Below are 20,681 nucleotides of genomic sequence, written 5' to 3' on the forward strand. Positions count from 1 at the left end.
TTGTGAGTAGTTTACCATAGACCTACGGGTCCATAGTTATTAGCTAGATGGCTTCTTCTCTCTTTTTGGATCTCAATACAATGTTCTCCCCCTCTCTTGTGGAGATCTATTCGATGTAATCTCTTTTTGCGATGTGTTTGTCGAGATACGATGAATTGTGGATTTATGATCAGATTTATCTATGGATAATAATTGAATCTTCTCTGAATTCTTTTATATGATTGAGTTATCTTTGCAAGTCTCTTTGAATTATCGGTTTGGTTTGGCCTACTAGATTGATCTTTCTTGCCATGGGAGAAGTGCTTAGCTTTGGGTTCAATCTTGCGGTGTTCTTACCCAGTGACAGAAAGGGTTGCAAGACACGTATTGTATTGTTGCCATCGAGGATAACAAGATGGGGTTTATATCATATTTCTTGAGTTTATCCCTCTACATCATGTCATCTTGCTTAATGCATTACTCTGTTCTTATGAACTTAATACTCTAGATGCATGCTGAATAGCGGTCGATGTGTGGAGTAATTGTAGTAGATGCAGGCAGGAGTTGGTCTACTTGTTATGGACGTGATGCCTATATACATGATCATGCCTAGATAACGTCATAATTATTCGCTTTTCTATCAATTGCTCGACAGTAATTTGTTCACCCACCGTAATACTTATGCTCTCGAGAGAAGCCTCTAGTGAAACCTATGGCCCCCGGGTCTATCTCTTATCATATTTGCTTTCAATTTACTTTTATTTGCATCTTTATTTTCTACATCTATATTATAAAATACGAAAAATATATTTATCTTATCATACTATCTCTATCAGATCTTTCTTTCGCAAGTGGCCGTAGGGATTGACAACCCCTTTGTCGCGTTGGTTGCGAGTTCTTTGTTTGTTTGTGTAGGTTCGTGGGACTTGTTGAGGATCCTCCTACTGGATTGATACCTTGGTTCTAAAAAATTGAGGGAAATACTTACGCTACTATTGCTGCATCACCCTCTCCTCTTCGAGGAAAACCAACGCAAGCTCAAGACGTAGCAAGAAGGATTTCTGGCGCCATTGCCGGGGAGGTCTTCGCTCAAGTCGAGACATACTAAGTACCCATCACAAACTCATCTCCCTCGCATTTATATTATTTGCCATTTGCCTCTCGTTTTCCTCTCCCCCACTTCACCTTTGCCGTTTTATTCGCTCTCTCTTTCCCAATCCCCTCCTCTCTTTTCCGTTTGCCGTTTTCTGTTTGCTTGTGTGTTGGATTACATGTTGCCATGGCACAAGATAATACCAAATTGTGTTATTTCTCGAACACCAATAATAATGATTTCCTTAGTACTCCAATCGCTCCTCTTAATGATGTTGAGTCTTGTGAAATCAATGCTGCTTTGCTGAATCTTGTTATGAAAGATCAATTCGCCGGCCTTCCTAGTGAAGATGCCGCAACCCATCTAAACAACTTTGTTGATTTGTGTGATATGCAAAATAAGAAAGATACGGATAACAATATTGTCAAATTTAAGTTATTTCCATTTTCACTTAGAGATCGTGCTAAAGTTTGGTTTTCATCTTTGCCTAAAAATAGTATTGATTCTTGGAACAAGTGCAAAGATGCTTTTATCTCTAAGTGTTTTCCTCCCGCTAAGATCATCACTCTTAGGAATGATATTATGAATTTTAAACAACTTGATCATGAGCATGTTGCCCAATCTTGGGAAAGAATGAAATTGATGCTTCGCAATTGCCCTACTCATGGTTTGAATTTATGGATGATCATACAAAAAATTTATGCCAGTTTGAACTTTGCTTCTAGAAATCTTTTAGATTCGGCCGTGGGAGGCACGTTTATGGAAATCACGTTGGGAGATGCTACAAACTTCTTGATAATATTATGGCTAATTATTCTCAATGTCACACCGAAAGATCCTCTAGTAAAAAAGTGCATGTTATAGAAGAAATCAATGTTTTGAGTGGAAAGATGGATGAAATTATGAAATTGTTTGTTACTAAAAAATACTCCTTTTGATCCTAATGATATGCCTTTGTCTTCCTTGATTGAGAATAATAATGAATCTATGGATGTAAATTTTGTTGGTAGGAACAATTTTGGAAACAATGCTTATAGAGGAAACTTTAATGCTAGACCGTTCCCTAGTAATTCCTCTAATAATTATGGAAATTCCTACAATAATTCTTATGGCAATTTCAATAAGTTGCCCTCTGATTTTGAGAATAGTGTGAAAGAATTTATGATTTCTCAAAAGAATTTTAATGCTTTGCTTGAAGAAAAATTGCTCAAAGTTGATGATTTGGCTAGGAACGTTGATAAACTTTCGCTTGATGTTGATTCTCTTAAAATTAGATCTTCTCCTCCTAAGCATGATATCAATGAGTCTCTTAAAGCAATGAGAATTTCCATTGAAGAGTGCAAGGAAAGAACCGCTAGATTGCATGCTAAGAAAGATAGCTTTATAAAAGTGTGTTCTTCTAGTTTCAGTGAAAATAATGATGAAGATCTTAAAGTTATTGATGCGTCTCCTATTAGATCTATGTTTTGCAATATGAATTTTGATGATTATGGGACTGATGATTAATCAACTTTGCCTAGAAGGCGCCCTACGAATTCAGAGTTTTTAGATCTTGAAGCTAATTTTGGTAAAAGTAAGATTGGAGGAGTCACAACTTTAAATAGCATTGTACCCACTATCTCGGATTTCAAGGAATTTGATTATGATAATTGTTCTTTAGAAGGTTGTATTTCCTTGTTGCAATCCGTTGTTAATTCTCCACATGCTTATAGTCAAAACAAAGCTTTTACCAAACATATTGTTGATGCCTTGATGCAATCTTATGATGAAAAACTTAATTTGCAAGTTTCTATACCTAGAAAACTTAATGATGAGTGGGAACCTACTATAAAGATTAAAATTAAAGATTATGAGTGTTTTGCTTTGTGTGATTTGGGTGCTAGTGTTTCCATGATTCCGAAAACTTTATGTGATGTTCTAGGTTTCCATGATCTTGATGATTGCTCGTTAAATTTGCACCTTGCGGATTCCACCATTAAAAAGCCAATGGGAAGGATCAATGATGTTCTTATTGTTTCTAATAGAAATTTGGTGCCCGTGGATTTTATCGTTCTTGATATAGATTGCAATCTTTCTTGCCTTATTATTCTTGGTAGACCCTTCCTTAGAACGATTGTCCCGATTATTGATATGAAGGAAGGGAATATTAGATTCCAATTTCCATTAAAGAAAGGAATGGGGCACTTTCCAAGAAAGAAAGTCAAATTACCTTATGAATCTATCATGCGGGCTACTTATGAATCAAGTGCCAAAGATGGCACTACTTAGATCTATCTTCGCTTTTATGCCTAGCTAGGGGCGTTAAATGATAGCGCTAGTTGGGAGGCAACCCAATTTTCTTTATGTTCTTTGTTTTTGTTCCTGTTTAGTGTTAAATTTTGTTTCTACTTTCTTTTTAGATGTGTTTTTGTGTTTTATTTAGTGTTTGCACCAAGTAGAACCTATAGGATAAACTATGATGATAGTTGATTTGATTCTGTTGAAAAACAGAAACTTTGCTCTCACGAGAAAAAATTCAATAAATCACAGAAACGAGTTTTTGCATTAATTCTTTTTGCTGCTGATCAATAAACAAATTTTCCAGTACGTCCTATTTTGGTAGGAGTTTTAGAAGTTTGCGTTAGTTACAGATTGCTACAGACTGTTCTGTTTTTGACAGATTCTGTTTTTCGTGTGTTGTTTGTTTATTTTGATGCATCTATGGCTAGTAAAATAGTTTATAAACCATAGAGAAGTTGGAATACAGTAGGTTTAACACCAAAATAAATAAATAATGAGTTCATTACAGTACCTTATGTGGTGTTTTGTTTTCTTTCACTAACGGAGCTTATAAGATTTCCTGTTGAGTTTTGTGTTGTGAAGTTTTCAAGTTTTGGGTAAAGCTTTTATGGACTATGGAATAAGGAGTGGCAAGAGCCTAAGCTTGGGGATTCCCAAGGCACCCCAAGATATTCAAGGATAGCCAAAAGCCTAAGCTTGGGGATGCCCGGGAAGGCATCCCCTCTTTCGTCTTCGTTCATTGGTAACTTTACTTGGAGCTATATTTTTATTCGCCACATGATATGTGTTTTGCTTGGAGCGTCGTGTATTATATTAGTCTTTGATTTTTATTTTACCACAATCATCCTTGCTGTACACACCTTTTTGGAGAAGCCTATTTTATTAGAAATTGCTAGAATACTCTATGTGCTTCACTTATATCTTTTGAGCTTGATAGTTTTTGCTCTAGTGCTTCACTTATATCTTTTAGAGCACGGTGGTGACTTGATTTTATAGAAATTGATAGTCTCTCATGCTTCACTTATATTATTTTGGGAGTCTTTTAGAACATCATGGTATTTGCTATGGTTATAATTTGGTCCTAGAATGGTGAGCATCCAAGTTGGGTATAATAAAAACTATCATAGGAAGTGAATTGGATGCTATGATCAATTTGATACTTGATAATTGTTTTGAGATATGGAGGTAGTGATATTAAAGTCATGCTAGTTGGGTGATTATGAATTTAAAGAATGCTTGTGTTGAAGTTAGCAAGTCCCGTAGCATGCACATATGGTTAAAGTTATGTAACAAATTTGAAACATGAAGTGTACATGGCTTGTGCATCCTTATGAGTGGCGGTCGGGGACGAGCGATGGTCTTTTCCTACCAATCTATCCCCCTAGGAGCATGCGCGTAGTACTTGGTTTTTGATGACTTCTAAATTTTTGCAGTAAGTATATGAGTTCTTTTGACTAATGTTGAGTCCATGGATTATACGCACTTTTACCTTTCCGCCATTGCCAGCCTCTTCGGTACCGTGCATTGCCCTTTCTCACCCTGAGAGTTGGTGCAAACTTCGCTGGTGCATCCAAACCCCGTGATACGATATGCTCTATCACACATAAACCTCCTTATATCTTACTCAAAACAGCCACCATACCTACCTATTATGACATTTCCATAGCCATTCCGAGATATATTGCCATGCAACTTTCCACCGTTCCGTTTATCATCATGACATACATTACTTTTGTCATATTGCCATTGCATGATCATGTAGTTGACATAGTATTTGTGGCAAAGCCACCATGCATTATTTTCTATACATGTCACTCTTGATTCTTTGCACCATCCCGGTACACCGCCGGAGACATTCATATAGAGTCATATCTTGTTCTAGTTTCGAGTTGTAATTCATATATTATTGTCAATAGAAGTGTGATGATCATCATTATTATTGCATTGCCCAAAGAAAAAAAAGAAAAAAAGGACGAAAGGCCAAAAGAAAAAAAAGAAAGGCCCAAAAAAAAGAAAAAAAAGAGAAAATAAATAAAAAGGGCAATGTTACTATTTCTTTTTCCACACTTGTGCTTCAAAGTAGCACCTTGTTCTTCATGTAGTGAGTCTCATATATTGTGCTTCAAAGTAGCACCATGTTTTTCATATAGTGAGTCTCATAAGTTATCTTTTTCATACTAGTGGGAATTTTTCATTATAGAACTTTGCTTGTATATTCCTACGATGGGCTTCCTCAAATGCCCTAGGTCTTCGTGAGCAAGCAAGTTGGATGCACACCCACTAGTTTTGTTTTGTTGAGCATTTATTTATAGATCTAGTGCATCTGTTGTAGGGAAATCCCTACTCCTCATATTTACATCAATTGATGGGCATCTCCATAGCCCGTTGATTATCCTCGTCAATGTGAGACTTTCTCCTTTTTTGTCTTCTCCACACAATCCCCATCATCATATTCTATTCCACCCATAGTGCTATATCCATGGCTCACGCTCATGTATTGCGTGAAGGTTGAAAAAGTTTGAGATTATTTAAGTATGAAACAATTGCTTGGCTTGTCATCGGGGGTATAGAAGTTGGGAACATCTTTGTGTGACGAAAATGAAGCATAGCCTAACTATATGATTTTGTAGGGATGAACTTTCTTTTGCCATGTTATTTTGAGAAGACATGATTACTTTGATTAGTATGCTTGAAGTGTTACTATTTCTTTTATCAATATGAACTTTTATTTTGAATCATTTGTATCTGGACATTCATGCCACATTAAAGAAAATTACATTGAGAATTATGCTAGGTAGCATTCCACATCAAAAAATCTCTTTTTATCATTTACCTACTCAAGGACGAGCAGGAATTAAGCTTGGGATGATTGATACTTCTCCAACATATCTATAATTTTTTATTGTTCCATGCTACTATATTACCCCTTTTGGATGTTTATGGGCTTTATTTTACATATTTATATCATTTTTGGGACTAACCTACTAACCGGAGGCCCAGCCCGTATTGCTGTTTTTTTGCCTATTTCAGTATTTCGAAGAAAAGGAATATCAAACGGAGTCCAAATGGAATGAAACCTTCGGGAGCGTGATTTTTGGAACGAACGTGATCCAGAGGACTTGGAGTGCAAGTCAAGAAGCAGCCGAGGCGGCCATGAGATAGGAGCCCCCCCTGTAGGGCGCACCCCCTGTCTCGTGGGCCCCTCGGGCGTCCACCGACGTACTTCTTCCTCCTATATAAGCCTACATACCCCGAAAACATCCAGGGGCAGGACGAAACAGAATTTCCACCACCGTAACCTTCTGTATCCGTGAGATCCCATCTTGGAGCCTTCGCCGGCACTCTGCCGGAGGGGGAATCGACCATGGAGGGCTTCTACATCAACATCCTTGCCTCTTCGATGAATTGTGAGTAGTTAACCACAGACCTACGGGTCCATAGTTATTAGCTAGATGGCTTCTTCTCTCTTTTTGGATCTCAATACAATGTTCTCCCCCTCTCTTGTGGAGATCTATTCGATGTAATCTCTTTTTGCGGTGTGTTTGTCAAGATCTGATGAATTGTGGGTTTATGATCAGATTTATCTATGGATAATAATTGAATCTTCTCTGAATTCTTTTATATGATTGAGTTATCTTTGCAAGTCTCTTCGAATTATCAGTTTGTTTTGGCCTACTAGATTGATCTTTCTTGCCATGGGAGAAGTGCTTAGCTTTGGGTTCAATCTTCCGGTGTTCTTACCCAGTGACAGAAAGGGTTGCAAGACACGTATTGTATTGTTGCCATCGAGGATAACAAGATGGGGTTTATATCATATTGCTTGAGTTTATCCCTCTACATCATGTCATCTTGCTTAATGCGTTACTCTGTTCTTATGAACTTAATACTCTAGATGCATGCTGGATAGCGGTCGATGTGTGGAGTAATAGTAGTAGATGCAGGCAGGAGTCGGTCTACTTGTTATGGATGTGATGCCTATATACATGATTATGCCTAGATAACATCATAATTATTCACTTTTCTATCAATTGCTCGACAGTAATTTGTTCACTCACCATAATACTTATGCTCTCGATAGAAGCCTCTAGTGAAACCTATGGCCCCCGGGTCTATCTCTTATCATATTTGCTTTCAATTTACTTTTATTTGCATCTTTATTTTCTACATCTATATTATAAAATACAAAAAATATATTTATCTTATCATACTATCTCTATCAGATCTCACTTTCGCAAGTGGCCGTGAAGGGATTGACAACCCCTTTGTCGCGTTGGTTGCGAGTTCTTTATTTGTTTGTGTAGGTTTGTGGGACTTGTTGAGGAGCCTCCTACTGGAATGATACCTTGGTTCTCAAAAAATGAGTGAAATACTTACGCTACTATTGCTGCATCACCCTCCCATCTTCGAGGAAAACCAACGCAAGCTCAAGATGTAGCACCCAGCGGCTCTACAGAGTCCCGGCAGGCTCATAAACAGTGCCCGGCTCGGTCTCTTAATATTTCTTGTCCTGATCGCTTGACCTAGTCGTGGAGCCATCGCAACTAGGATGCTTGAGGGGTTAATCGGGACAAAGGACACGAGGTTTATACTGGTTCGGCCTCTTACGGTGAAGGTAAATGCCTACGATCTAGTTTTGAGTGGGATTGCTTATGTCTCGATAACCAGGGTGAAAATCGCTTGACCTAGCTCTCGAGTTGATGTTACTTGCCCTGATTCGCCACTGGGTCGTCCCTTTATATACAGAGGTCGACGCCTAGCGGCTCTACGGAGTCCCGGCCGGCTCATAAACAGTGTCTGGCTCGGTCTCTTAATATTTCTTGTCTTACAATACAAGTCACGCATACATGGAAGTTTATCACTACGGGCCTTAAGTTGCCTATGGGCTTTGGGCCCTTACTGAACCGCCATCTTCAACCTTGGTCTTGGGCTTACTCATTGGTATAACCCAGCCCCTCCTGGGCGGGTCATACCTAATAGTTATATCCCCAACAGTTGGTGGTATTCGAAGTTCAGTCATTATGGTCTAAAGCTCCGGCCAAGCGTCGGGGTCTCCAATTAGGTTGTGGAGATCGCCCCGAGCAATTTGACGAGTACCGGTGACCGCCCCCAAGGGTTGCCATTTGTACAGGTTTGGTGACCGCCCTCAAAGGTCCCTTAGTGTAATCACGACATCTTGCATTGTGCGAGGGTGTGAGGAGATTATGGTGGCCCTAGTGGATTCTTGGGGAGCATTGTGCCTCCACACCGCTTCAAACGGAGATTAGCATCCACAAGGGTGTGAACTTTGGGATACATCGTCGTCTCCGCGTGCCTCGGTTATCTCTTGCCCGAGCCCTTTACTTGTGCACTTTACTTTGTGATAGCCATAGTGTTTCATGTTATATATCTTACTATCACCTAGTTGTTTATCTTGCCTAGCATAAGTTGTTGGTGCACATAGCCTAGTTGTTTTAGGTTTTGTGCTTGACAAATTAAACGCTAGTTTTATTCCACATTTGTTCAAGCCTAAACCGTAATTATTTTAAAGCGCCTATTCACCCCCCCCCCTCTAGGCAACATCCACGATCTTCCAAAAGTGTTCTCCCCGAGTATGCACCGTTGCTAAAGTTCGTCGTTTCGAAGCACCTCGTTATGATCGGGTGTGATAGACTCTATGTTCACATACAACGGGTGTAAGCCAGTTTTGCACATGCAAAATACTTGGGTTAAACTTGACGAGCCTAGCATGTACAGACATGATCTCGGTACACCGGAGACCAAAAGGTCGAATGTGAGTCATATAGTAGATATGATCAACATAGAGATGTTCACCATTGATGACTGCCCCATCTCACGTGATGATTGGACATGGGTTAGTTGATTTGGATCAAGTATCACTTAGATAACTTGAGGGATGTTAATTTAAGTGGGAGTACATTATTAATTTGATTAATTGAACTTAATTTATCACGAACTTAGTCCTAATAGTTTTTGCATATCTATGTTGTAGATCAATGGCCCGTGCTATCGTTCCCCTGAATTTTAAAGTGTTCCTAGAGAAAGCTAAGTTGAAAGATGATGGTAGCAACTACATGTACTGGGTCTGTAACTTGAGGATTATCCTCATTGCTGCACAAAACAATTATGTCCTTAATGCACCGCTAGGTGACAAACATGTTGCAGGAGATGATACAGAGGTTATGAACATTTGTCAAGCTCGATCCGATGACTACTTGATAGTTTAGTGCGTCATGCTTTACGGCTTACAATCAGGGCTCCAAAGACGTTTTGAACACCATTCAACATATGAGATGTTCCAAGAGCTGAAATTGGTATTTCAGGCTCATGCCCGTGTTGAAAGGTATGATACCTCTGACAAGTTCTTTGCCTACAAGATGGAGGAGAATAGCTCATCCAGTGAGCATGTGCTCAGAATGTCTGAGTACTACAATCGCTTGAATCAAGTGGGAGTTAATCTTCCAGATAAGATAGTGGTTGACAAATTTCTCCAGTCACTATCAACAAGCTACTAGAGCTTCAATATTCAAGGGATGACAAAACGATTCCCAAAGCTCTTCGCAATGTTGAAATCGGTGGAGGTAGAAATCAAGAAGAATCATCAAGTGTTGATGGTTAACAAGACCACTAGTTTCAAGAAAAAGGGCAAGGGAAAGAAAGGGAACTTCAAGAAGAATGGCAAGAAAGTTGCCGCTCCCGTGAAGAAGCCGAAAGTTGGACCCAAGCCTGAAACTGAGTGCTTCTACTACAAAGGAAATGGTCACTAGAAGCGGAACTGCCCCAAATACTTGGCGGATAAGAATGATGGCAAAGTAAACAAAGGTATATTTGATATACATGTTATTGATGTGTACCTTACTGGTGCTCGTCGTAGCCCCTGGGTATTTGATAGCGGTTCAGTTGCTAAGATTAGTAACTCGAAATAGGACTTGCAGAATAAACGAAGACTAGTTAAGGGCGAGGTGACGATGTGTGTTGGAAGTATTCCCAAGATTGACATAATCACAATTGCACACTCCCTATAATTTCAGAATTAGTATTGAGCCTGAATAAATGTTTTTTGGTGTTTGCGTTGAGCATGAACAAGATTAGATCATGTTTATTGCAATACAGTTATTCATTTAAGTCAGAGAATAATTGTTATTCTGTTTACATGAATAAAACCTTCTATGGTCATACACCCAATGGAGAGAGAATGAAATTCATTCCCTATGCCTCAGCCATAGATTCTATAAAGTATGTCATGTTGTGTACCACACCAGTTGTGTGCCTTGCCATGATTTTGGCAAGGGGGTACAATAGTGATCCAGGAGTGGATCTCTGGACAACGGTCAAAATTATCCTTAGGTACCTAAAGAGGACCAAGGAAATGTTTCTCGGTTATGGAGGTGATAAAGGGTTACGTTGATGCAAGCTTTAACACTGATCAGATGACTCTGAGTCTCAATCTGGATGTTGAACGTGTGAACAATTAGCTAAAGTAGCTCTATGCAGAGCATTGTAGACATAGACATTTGCAAAGTACAAACACATCTGAATATTGTAGACCCGTTGACTAAAACCCCTCTCACAAGCAAAACATGATCACACTCTACTAAACTCTTTGGGTGTTCATCACTTGGCGATGTGAACTAGATCATTGACTCTAGTAAACTCTTTGGGTGCTAGTCACATGGCGATGTGAACTATGGGTGTTAATCACATGACGATGTGACCTAGATTATTGACTCTAGTGCAAGTGGGAGACTGATGGAAATATGCCCTAGAGGCAATAATAAAGTTGTTATTATTACATTTCCTTATTCATGATAAAGGTTTATTATTCATCCTAGAATTGTATTGACCGGAAACTTAAATACATGTGTGGATACATAAACAAATACCGTGTCCCTAGTGATCCTCTACTAGACTAGCTCATTGATCAAAAGAGGGTTAAGGTTCCCTAACCATAGGCATGTGTTGTCACTTGATAACGGGATCACATCATTAGGAGAATGATGTGGTGGACAAGACCCATCCATCAGCTTAACATATGATCATTAAGTTTATTGCTACTGCTTTCTTAATGTCAAATACATATTCCTATGACCATGAGATCATGCAACTCCCGGATACTGGAGGAATACCTTGTGTGTTATCAAAAATCACGACGTAACTGGGTTATCATAAAAATGCTCTACATGTATCTCCAGAGGTGTCTATTTAGTTGGCATGAATCGAGATTGGGATTTGTCACTTCGTGTATCGGAGAGGTATCTCTGGGCCCTCTCGGTAATACACATCATAAGAAGCTTGCAAGCAAAGTGACTAAGGAGTTAGTTGCAAGATGATGTATTACGGAACGAGTAAAGAGACTTGCCGGTAACGAGATTGAACTAGGTATAGAGATACCGACGATCGAATCTCGGGCAAGTAACATACCAACAGACAAAGGGAATTATGTATGTTGTTATAAAGGTTCAACCGATAAAAGATCTTCGTAGAATATGTAGGAATCAATATGGGCATCTAGGTCCCTCTATTGGTTATTGACAGGACAGGTGTCTCAGTCATGACTACATAATTTCCGAACCCGTAGGGTCGCACGCTTAACGTTCGTTGACGCTAGAGTAGTATTGGGATATTTGATGAGTGGTAACCAAATGTTGTTTGTAGTCCCAGATGAGATCCCAGACGTCACGAGCAGTCTCGGAATGGTTGAAAGGTGAAGATTCATATATAGAAAGTCATATTTTGGGTTCCGGAAAAAGGTGCAGTTTTTTCTGTATTGTACCGGGAAGCTTCCAGGAGGTTCCAGAGGATTCTGGAGGGGCCGGAAGTTCACAAGTGGGTCCACCACGACTCAAGGGCTAGCATGGGCTGCGGGGAGGCGCTCTAGCCTTATTGGTCTAGGCGCACCAAGTCCTCAAAAGCCCATGTGGCTAGGGAAGGCAAAAAAAAGGAAGGAGTCCTAGTTGGAATAGGATTGGACTTGGAGTCCAAGTCCTCTCCCACTTAGCTGCGCCCTAGTGCTTGGAGGGGCTATTTTCCACGCCCCTCCACCTATATATAGAGGGGATGGGCGCCCCAAGAGGACACACCAAGCCCTTGGCGCCCCTCTCTCTCCCATTACTTCGTAATTCCACCGCGTCGTCGCGGCGATGCTTAGCGAAGCGCTGTTGGTGCTCCACCACCGCCATCACCACCACGCCGTCATGTTGGTTGTGATGCCATCTACTTCTCCTCTCCCGCTTGCTGGATCAATAAGGAGGAGACGTCACCGAGCCGCATGTGTGCTAAACTCGGAGGTGCCGTCCGTTCGGCACTAGATCGGTTGGATCATGATCGGATCACGAAGAGTATGACTACATCAACTGCGTGATAAATGCTTTTGCTTAGTGATCTACAAGGGTATGTAGATGCTCTCCCCCTCTTGTAGCTACGCATTTCCATTGATAGATCTTGTGTGTGCGTAGAATTTTTTTTGTTTTCCATGCAACATTCCCCAACATACCTCCCAAGCTACACGCCAACGCTGGAGCAAACATCGTCACAATGGCATGGCCCTAAGACACAAGGCCACCATGAGGATGCCGCCGCCACATCATCCTTGCTTGAATATACTAGTTTCCATATCCATCCTCAACTATAGGACCATTCCCCTCGCCAGGGAAGGATCTGAAGCTTTCTCATGCAGTGCCGCCATTGCCTGCGAAGCCAAGATGATGAACGATCCAAAAACCTTAGCTACTAGGGCCTAACACCTATAGCTACCCGATCTACATGCGTGGATCCGGCGCCCCCATCATCATCGATGATTGAGGTCGTCGGCGAAGGGGAGACGACGGAGGTAGGCAAGGGAAGGACCTGGCGGTTGGCTAGTTCACCCTTTCTTTCATCGTAAGGAAGAAAGAAAAATGATTCACCTTGCCGCGCAGTCTAGTACACTACTACTAGTACAGGCATCCATGGTTATTGCATTTTTTCTACCGCCACATCTTTTTCAAATGCTTAGGGCATCTACAATTGGAGTAGTCAACCTTTTCTTCTCTCTCCTGTCTAGTCAATGGTCCTACGTCTGCCCGATCAATTTGGACAGTCCGGCTCTTGGTGGAAGTGCGCTATAGACATACTATACATGCCAATTCCTATTTGACGCCTCTAGCACCTGTTATAGGCAAAATGGTAAGCATCCTATCATTTTACCTTTTCAAATTGACCCATATAGGCAAAATGCACATGTTATAGTCAAATGCTTAGGGCACCTATATGGGTCAGCCCAAGAAATATGCCTATATGGGTCAGTACAGAAATATGTTCTATCTCGAGTGCCTGTCTGCTCTGGATTTAGGAACCTTCTACTAGATGAAGCTTCTTGTCATTTTACCTTTTCAAGTTTCTTTATCGGATTCTTTAATTTCTTTTTCTTTCTTCCTTTTTTGTTTGGTTTTTTACTTTATTTGGTTTCAAAAAAAATTCTTACTTAATTTTTCCTTCATTTTTCCATATATACGAACCTTTTTAATCTGTTCAGTATAATGCAGAACTTTTTTACATCCCATAAATATCTTTTAAAAATTGCACCGATATTTTTTTACACTTTGATGAATATTTTGTAAGTGTGTTGAACACTTTTATTACATGGCACAAACATTGATTATATGTTATTTTTTTAATAAAATTGCCCAATTAAATTTTAATATTTTTATGAGCAATTTTCGAATGCTGGGAACATTTTTGTCTGAATGACGCAAGGATTTTTCCCTGTTCAAGAATTCCTCCGATTAAACATTTGGCTTATCTATTAATCCCTACTCATAGGGTCACCGGATATCCGATAAACTAATAAATTGGTTGATTAATTGATTAAATGTCTGATTAACTTGCCGATTAGCCAACTAATCCCCTAGTCGCCATCCAACGGCGCAACTACCAGTTAATGAAATCCTCAACAATGGGACTATTTATATGTTTGAAGCATTCCCTAAAAATTGCTCAAATAGATTTTTACAATTTTATAAATATTTTTTAAATGCCATGTCTTCTCAAGTTTGCATTTTTTTTACAAAGGGGATGAACTGTTTGATAAATGGTACTTTTTTTACTAAATGTTGTGAACATTTTTAAAATGCACAAACAAATTCCTAAACTGCTGGAATTTTTTTCATGAACATCGTTTTCCAGATGCATGGATTTTCAAAATTTTAAATAAATATTTTAAAGCAAAAGGACACATTTTTAGCAGTAGGAGTATTTTTTTGAATTTACATTAAACAATTAAACATTTTCCAGAATAACAATACATTTTGCAAATACAGAAGATAAATAAATATAAATTAAAGGTGAAAGAAATGAATGAGGGAAGAAAACTGTGCGTGTATTCACGATATGTTGCACGACGAGCAGCTGAGAGCTAGGTGCACGAAACTTAAACCAGACCCTTTTAAGGTGCATGTTGGCGGGCAACCTTTACGCCTCGCGGCAAGTGATGTGTAGATGCTCCCCTATTTTTCGCCCGTAGTTAGAGCCAGCGAGCTCTCGCTTAAGGGTGTTTGAGATAGGCCGAATACCCAGTAGCACAGTCGGTATGTAGGAAGCGGTATTTCCCTGTTTTCATTATAATAATTTTTGGGCCTCTTGAACTTGTATTTATGGTTTTTATCGTACCTGGAGAAAATAATTAGTATTTTTTCCTATTCGCACACACAAATTCAGATGTCTTTTCAAAACTATATATTGAAGAGCAATGTTTTACTAGTTTTCAATAATGTTCATCGTGTGTTTACATAGTCCATCGCTTGTTAATTTTTTATCATGTATGAAGAAACATTTATAGTGATTACAGAATGTTTATCACCTATTTGAAATATTCAACTTATATTAGAAATGATCATCGTGTACTAAAATATTTATGATGTATTAAAAATATACTCATCTTGCACTAAACTAATATTCTCATTTTTTTAATTAAAAATAGTTTTACACGCATTAAAGAATGTCCATCGTGTATAGAAAAAAAATGTCCATCATGTATTAAAACAATGTTCATGATCTATTTAAGAAATATTTACAACACATTTTAAAAAATACTCACGGTGTATTAAAATATATTAGATTATTCGAAGCATAAAAATAAAAATAAAAAGGAGATAAAAAGTAAATGAAAGAAACCAAAAAGCACATAATACATGAAAATGGAAAAATAAAATAAAAGAAGAATAAAACAATAAACATAAAAATAAAACCAGCAAAAAAAGGAACATAGAAAAACCAACATAGATTGGGTCCAGGTTGGGAGTGACCGGATCGGACGAAAATAAACCATTAGATAGGCGAGCTCTCGTTATATCGTAATAAGCGAGATATAGATTTTGGGCATCCAGACGTGCTCCAATTCAAACCAGAAAAGGTCCAATCCTTCTGCTACTCCGTTATTCCATTACAAGTCGTTTTAATAGAATGAGACATATAAGGATGATTAGAAGGGCTAAGGGGAATTCCGACATGGTTCACCAAAATGAACATCACCATTGTCCGCATATAGAGGAGCGAGTGCCAGCCATCAAACCATATTCACCAGATGTCTGCCCCTTGTCCAATGGAGAGAGGAGAGAGGGAGGGACATGAAAACTGGGTTTGTGGTGGGTTCAAGGTTGAGTTAGCGTATACGGACTACTCGCAGACCTCCCTACATCTGGCTTTCATTTGTGGGATTTCGAACATTTGTCCGTGTCAAAGGACATTTGGTGACCCTCGTTGTACGGCAAAAGGTGTCTAGACCGTCCAGTCATGTCATTTAAGGGTGATTTGGTGATCCATGTTGGAGTTTCCCTAATACATAGTGCCAGAACCACAAAAGTTTTGGAGCCTGGAGATTTACTGTTAAATCTAAGAATTTTTAGAAAATTTTAGTTTTTTTCCTTCAAAATACAACACCATGCTTGTGTAACTCTAAATGTACTGTTGTATGATGAAACATCATGACAAGTCTAGACTTGTTTTCGTCCTCTTTGTTATTTCGTTGTTTAACCATTGCTAGTTATATCAGTGTACCTTGTGTCTAGAAGTTGCTTATTACCATGAGCATTGCTTAGTTTAATTTAGTATTTAAATTCTTATTTCTACATTACTTGCTCTTACTTTAGCTTTACCTTTCCATTGTGTGCCTTGATAAAGATAGCATGACTAACTTTTGTACCATTATTTCAAAGAAAATATAAAGTGCCAACATCCAAATTCAAACTGTAGTAAATAGGGAACACCTAATCTTAGCTTCCATGTTCAATAAAAAAAACTTGGAAAATACTTCGGGGAAAGGTACTACGGTGATCCATGGGAGTGTCATCAATATACTTTTTTAGTGCACATGCTTCCTCTTGACTCAAAAGAACGATATCGCACATATCAACCCACCCCTGCACAAACTTGTCACCACCACGTCGATGATAAAACCCTGCCAAGATGACACTACCCACAATAGAAGACCATAGCAGGAGCAATCAACAGACCTCAATGGGAGCCACTAGAAAGTAGAAATCATGGCAACGACAACAATCCAAAATAAAAATTACGACGGACATCATAAACTCTGACCACGGCAACCACCTAGAATAGGAAATTACAGTGTACATCGTTATCATGGCGACGGCAAACACCTAAAAATGAAAACCCCGATGGCGGCAGAACTCCGAGCACCAGTATTCTACGCGCAACAGAAAACCATGACCTGAGCAAACTACACAACATGATGACCTATGAACACTGACGAAAGGCACGCGATGCCCCCAGACCCATATGACGGAGTCTTGGACTAGGGGGTACGCACCATGTCGTCTTCCGACCAGGAGGGCTAGGCCGAAGACCCCCTTTGTCGGTTCCGTCCTGGGTCACTTCGAGCAGCCCATGGTGCATACAAGAAAGATTCCACAAGACTTAGCATACAAGACAAGAACTCCTCTCCACCGACGTAGCTGACTAGTACTCCTGTTATCCCAGGCCTCTGGTACATTATATAAGCCGAGACCAGGCTAGTCGATAGATTATCTTAACTCATTCACATACGATCACGAGGTAGATCAACTTGTACTCTGTACCCCATCCACAATCAATACAAATAAAGCATGATGTAAAGTTTTACCTCTTTGAGAAAGCCCGAACCAAGATAAACATCATGTCTCCTCTGTTACCATCTTGCCAAGGCTACCCGTTTGGGACCCTCTATCTCAGATCTGCCGGATTTAACTCCGTCACCCTATAAAAGTGAGCGAAGGCGGTGGCACTTGGTGAGTTGAACAACTCGATGATAGCAACAAAACCACACTGTACCCTTATCTGCTTCGTTCATGTGAACATTTACGTTGAGAGAGACGCGCCGCATGCACCAACCATATAAATAAATAAAAACCATGCGTCTATTAAAAATAGCATCATACATGTGAGGACTGACGGCCGAGGGAGAGCCGCGAGCGCACGCCAGATCAAGCAAAGTTGAACGGTCGATTGTCATTTTGGCTGTTCATGACGGCCGAGGGAGTATATGATATGATCGCCATGCCGTCTTCTCCACACCACAGAGCACATACACACGGTGGAACAAACGTAGGTACTCCTCTGCCGCGCGCGCTCTTTTTCAGCACACACATATAGAAGCAGAATGTTTTATCCTCCGTTGCAGAAAAAGAATGTTTTATCTCTCCCGTGCAGGCACGCTCGCTTCCACTCGACCCCGTGCGGCCTATAAATTGCCGTCAGCCAAACCTCCTGAACTCAACTCATTGTCTAGTGTGAGAAGTAGTGCGAGTGCAGAACACACACCGCTCTAGGCCTCTAGCTGCTCGAAGCAACAGTTGTTTGTCGATCTCAGCTAGCCAGCAATTAATGGCTGGTGCCAGTGTAGTCGCTTCTTGTAGCCTGGTCATCATGGCTTTCATGGCCGTGGCAACGGCAGCGTCCGTGCCGGCAGTGTACGTGTTCGGCGACTCGCTGGCCGACGTCGGAAACAACAACCACCTGCTGACGGTGCTCAAGGCGGATTTCTCGCACAACGGCATGGACTACCCGGGCGGGGTGGCCACCGGCCGCTTCAGCAACGGCAAGAACTCCGCCGACTTCCTAGGTGAGTTGCCTGCTCATTTCACTCCATCGAATACCAATCAACAGCATTTTCTTGCCTGTCGCTACTAGTTTGTACTTTGTACGGCCCAACCTAGGTTTGTTACTTAGTTAAATAAATTAGATAACACGTTCACAGTGTCAATCAGATATATCCTCTGCTACAAACAGAGAAAGTGTAATCAACACCTATCCCAGCTATGTTCCTATTCTTCAGCCCCAACTTTTTTAATTTAACTTGACAAAGTGTACGACTTTTCACTACTATATCCAAGTTGTAGCAACTATATATGACTTGGCAACCTACGTGCAGATTTGGCGGCCATAAGAAAGTATATATTTTCAGTTTTGCATATATTTTTGTAGACGTAGTTGTCTTGGCCATGTCTTTCGCCCCAAGTTAGCAATATTGGTGAGTTCAGCCACATTTGAGTCAAATTTGTTGCTATGCATAATGATCGACGTGTAATGTACGTTCTCACGATTCCAATCGGGAGAAAAGCGACTGGTGTTCTCCGACCTTGACGTTGAACGGTTGAAGGATAACTTTCAACACGTAAACTTTGCAGATTGTGAGTTTGTGATTGATATACTCACTCATATACATGTCTGCATGCAGCTGACAAGCTCGGGCTGGCGACCTCGCCACCGTACCTGGCCTTGTCCTCAAGCAGCAACGCCAACTACGTCAACGGCGTCAGCTTCGCTTCCGGCGGCGCAGGGGTCTCCAACGGCACAAACACGGAACTGTGCCTCACCTTCGACAAGCAGATCGAGTACTACTCCGGCGTGTACGCGTCCCTGGCGCGCAGCCTTGGCCAGACCCAGGCCACAACCCACCTGGCCAAGTCCATCTTCGCCATCACCATCGGCAGCAACGACATCATCCACTACGCCAGGGCCAACGCCGCCGCCACACCCTCCCAGCAGCAGCAGTACGTCGACACGCTCATCCAGTCCCTCTCGGGCCAGCTGCAGAGCCTCTACAACCTCGGCGCACGCAAGGTGCTGTTCCTCGGCACGGGGCCCGTGGGATGCACCCCGTCGCTGCGGGAGATGAGCTCCGCCAAGGTCTGCAGCGCCGTGGCCAACGCCATGGCCGTGCAGTACAACAAGGCGGCCGAGGGCGTGCTGAGCGGCATGGCCACGCAGCATCCGGACCTGCACTACGCGCTCTTCGACTCCTCTGCCGCGCTGCTCCGGTACATCAACCAGCCGGCGGAGTACGGGTTCGTCGAGGCCAAGGCGGCGTGCTGCGGCTTGGGAGACATGAACGCCAAGATCGCCTGCACCCCGCTCAGCAGCTACTGCGCCAACCGCTCCGACCACGTTTTCTGGGACTTCTACCACCCCACGGAGGCCACCGCGAGGATGCTCACCGCCACCGCCTTCGACGGGTCCGCGCCCTTCATCTTCCCTATCAACGTAAAGCAGCTCAGCGCCATATAGAATTGTATTTAGACTAGCACTAGATTCATCATCTGCGTATATATATTGGAGTGCAGAAAAAAATCAAATATATATTGGAGTTGTATATTCAATTTTTTTTTTTGCGAAAAGGAGTTGTATATCCATCACTTGCCTGATTTTTCTCTCTCCAAAATCATCATCTGCGTGTAACAAGGATTGTACATCATCTGCGTGTAACAAGGATTGTACATGTTGACACATGAAGTATAGGAAAAAAAATCAAATATATATTGCAGCTGTATGTTCATCGCTTGCCTGATTTTTTTCTCCAAAGTCCGAGTCATATTTTCAAGCCTTTGGTCAACGTCTAACCATCACCATCTCTAAGTCACTCCATGCATAATTTATACTAGTGCCAAAAACGCTTTTTATATTTTGGATAAGAGGGAGTACAAACCAAAAAACCTCACTGGGATTTTACTATGCAGTGTGCAATTCCAGTTGACTGGGATTTTCAAACAGATTATACAACTGAAATTCTGCAAATGCCAAATATACTTTATACTCTATAAAAATGGTTCCACGTTCCAACTTTCAACTTGTAGAAGTGACCATTTGTAAGTTGGAGCTCCACAACAAGTGCTCACCTCTACAAATTGTTGATCAAACACTCTGGGGACACACAAACTGGGTCGGGCCATTTTGAAGCCGGTTTTTCCTCTTTTTTTTCTTTTGCTGGGTTTTCAATTGTTTTTTTCTGGTTTTCCCTTTTTTTTCAGTTTCTAGTTTGCTTTTGGTTTTCTTATTTCTAATTGTTTCCTTTTTGTTTTAT

The 20,681-nt window shown here is 40.8% G+C and overlaps 1 protein-coding gene across 1 annotated transcript; it reads left to right on the forward strand.

Moving 5' to 3' along the window:
• Positions 1–18,247: 18,247 nt before the first annotated feature.
• On the forward strand, positions 18,248–19,888 carry LOC119310409 (GDSL esterase/lipase At5g55050-like). The gene is made up of 2 exons (XM_037586172.1): positions 18,248–18,443; positions 19,059–19,888. Exons 1-2 carry the CDS (start codon positions 18,248–18,250, stop codon positions 19,886–19,888), a joined length of 1,026 nt encoding a protein of 341 aa, XP_037442069.1.
• Positions 19,889–20,681: the final 793 nt, after the last annotated feature.

Source organism: Triticum dicoccoides, chromosome 5B, assembly GCF_002162155.2.
Source record: "Triticum dicoccoides isolate Atlit2015 ecotype Zavitan chromosome 5B, WEW_v2.0, whole genome shotgun sequence".
In the NCBI taxonomy this organism is placed as follows: domain Eukaryota; kingdom Viridiplantae; phylum Streptophyta; class Magnoliopsida; order Poales; family Poaceae; genus Triticum; species Triticum dicoccoides.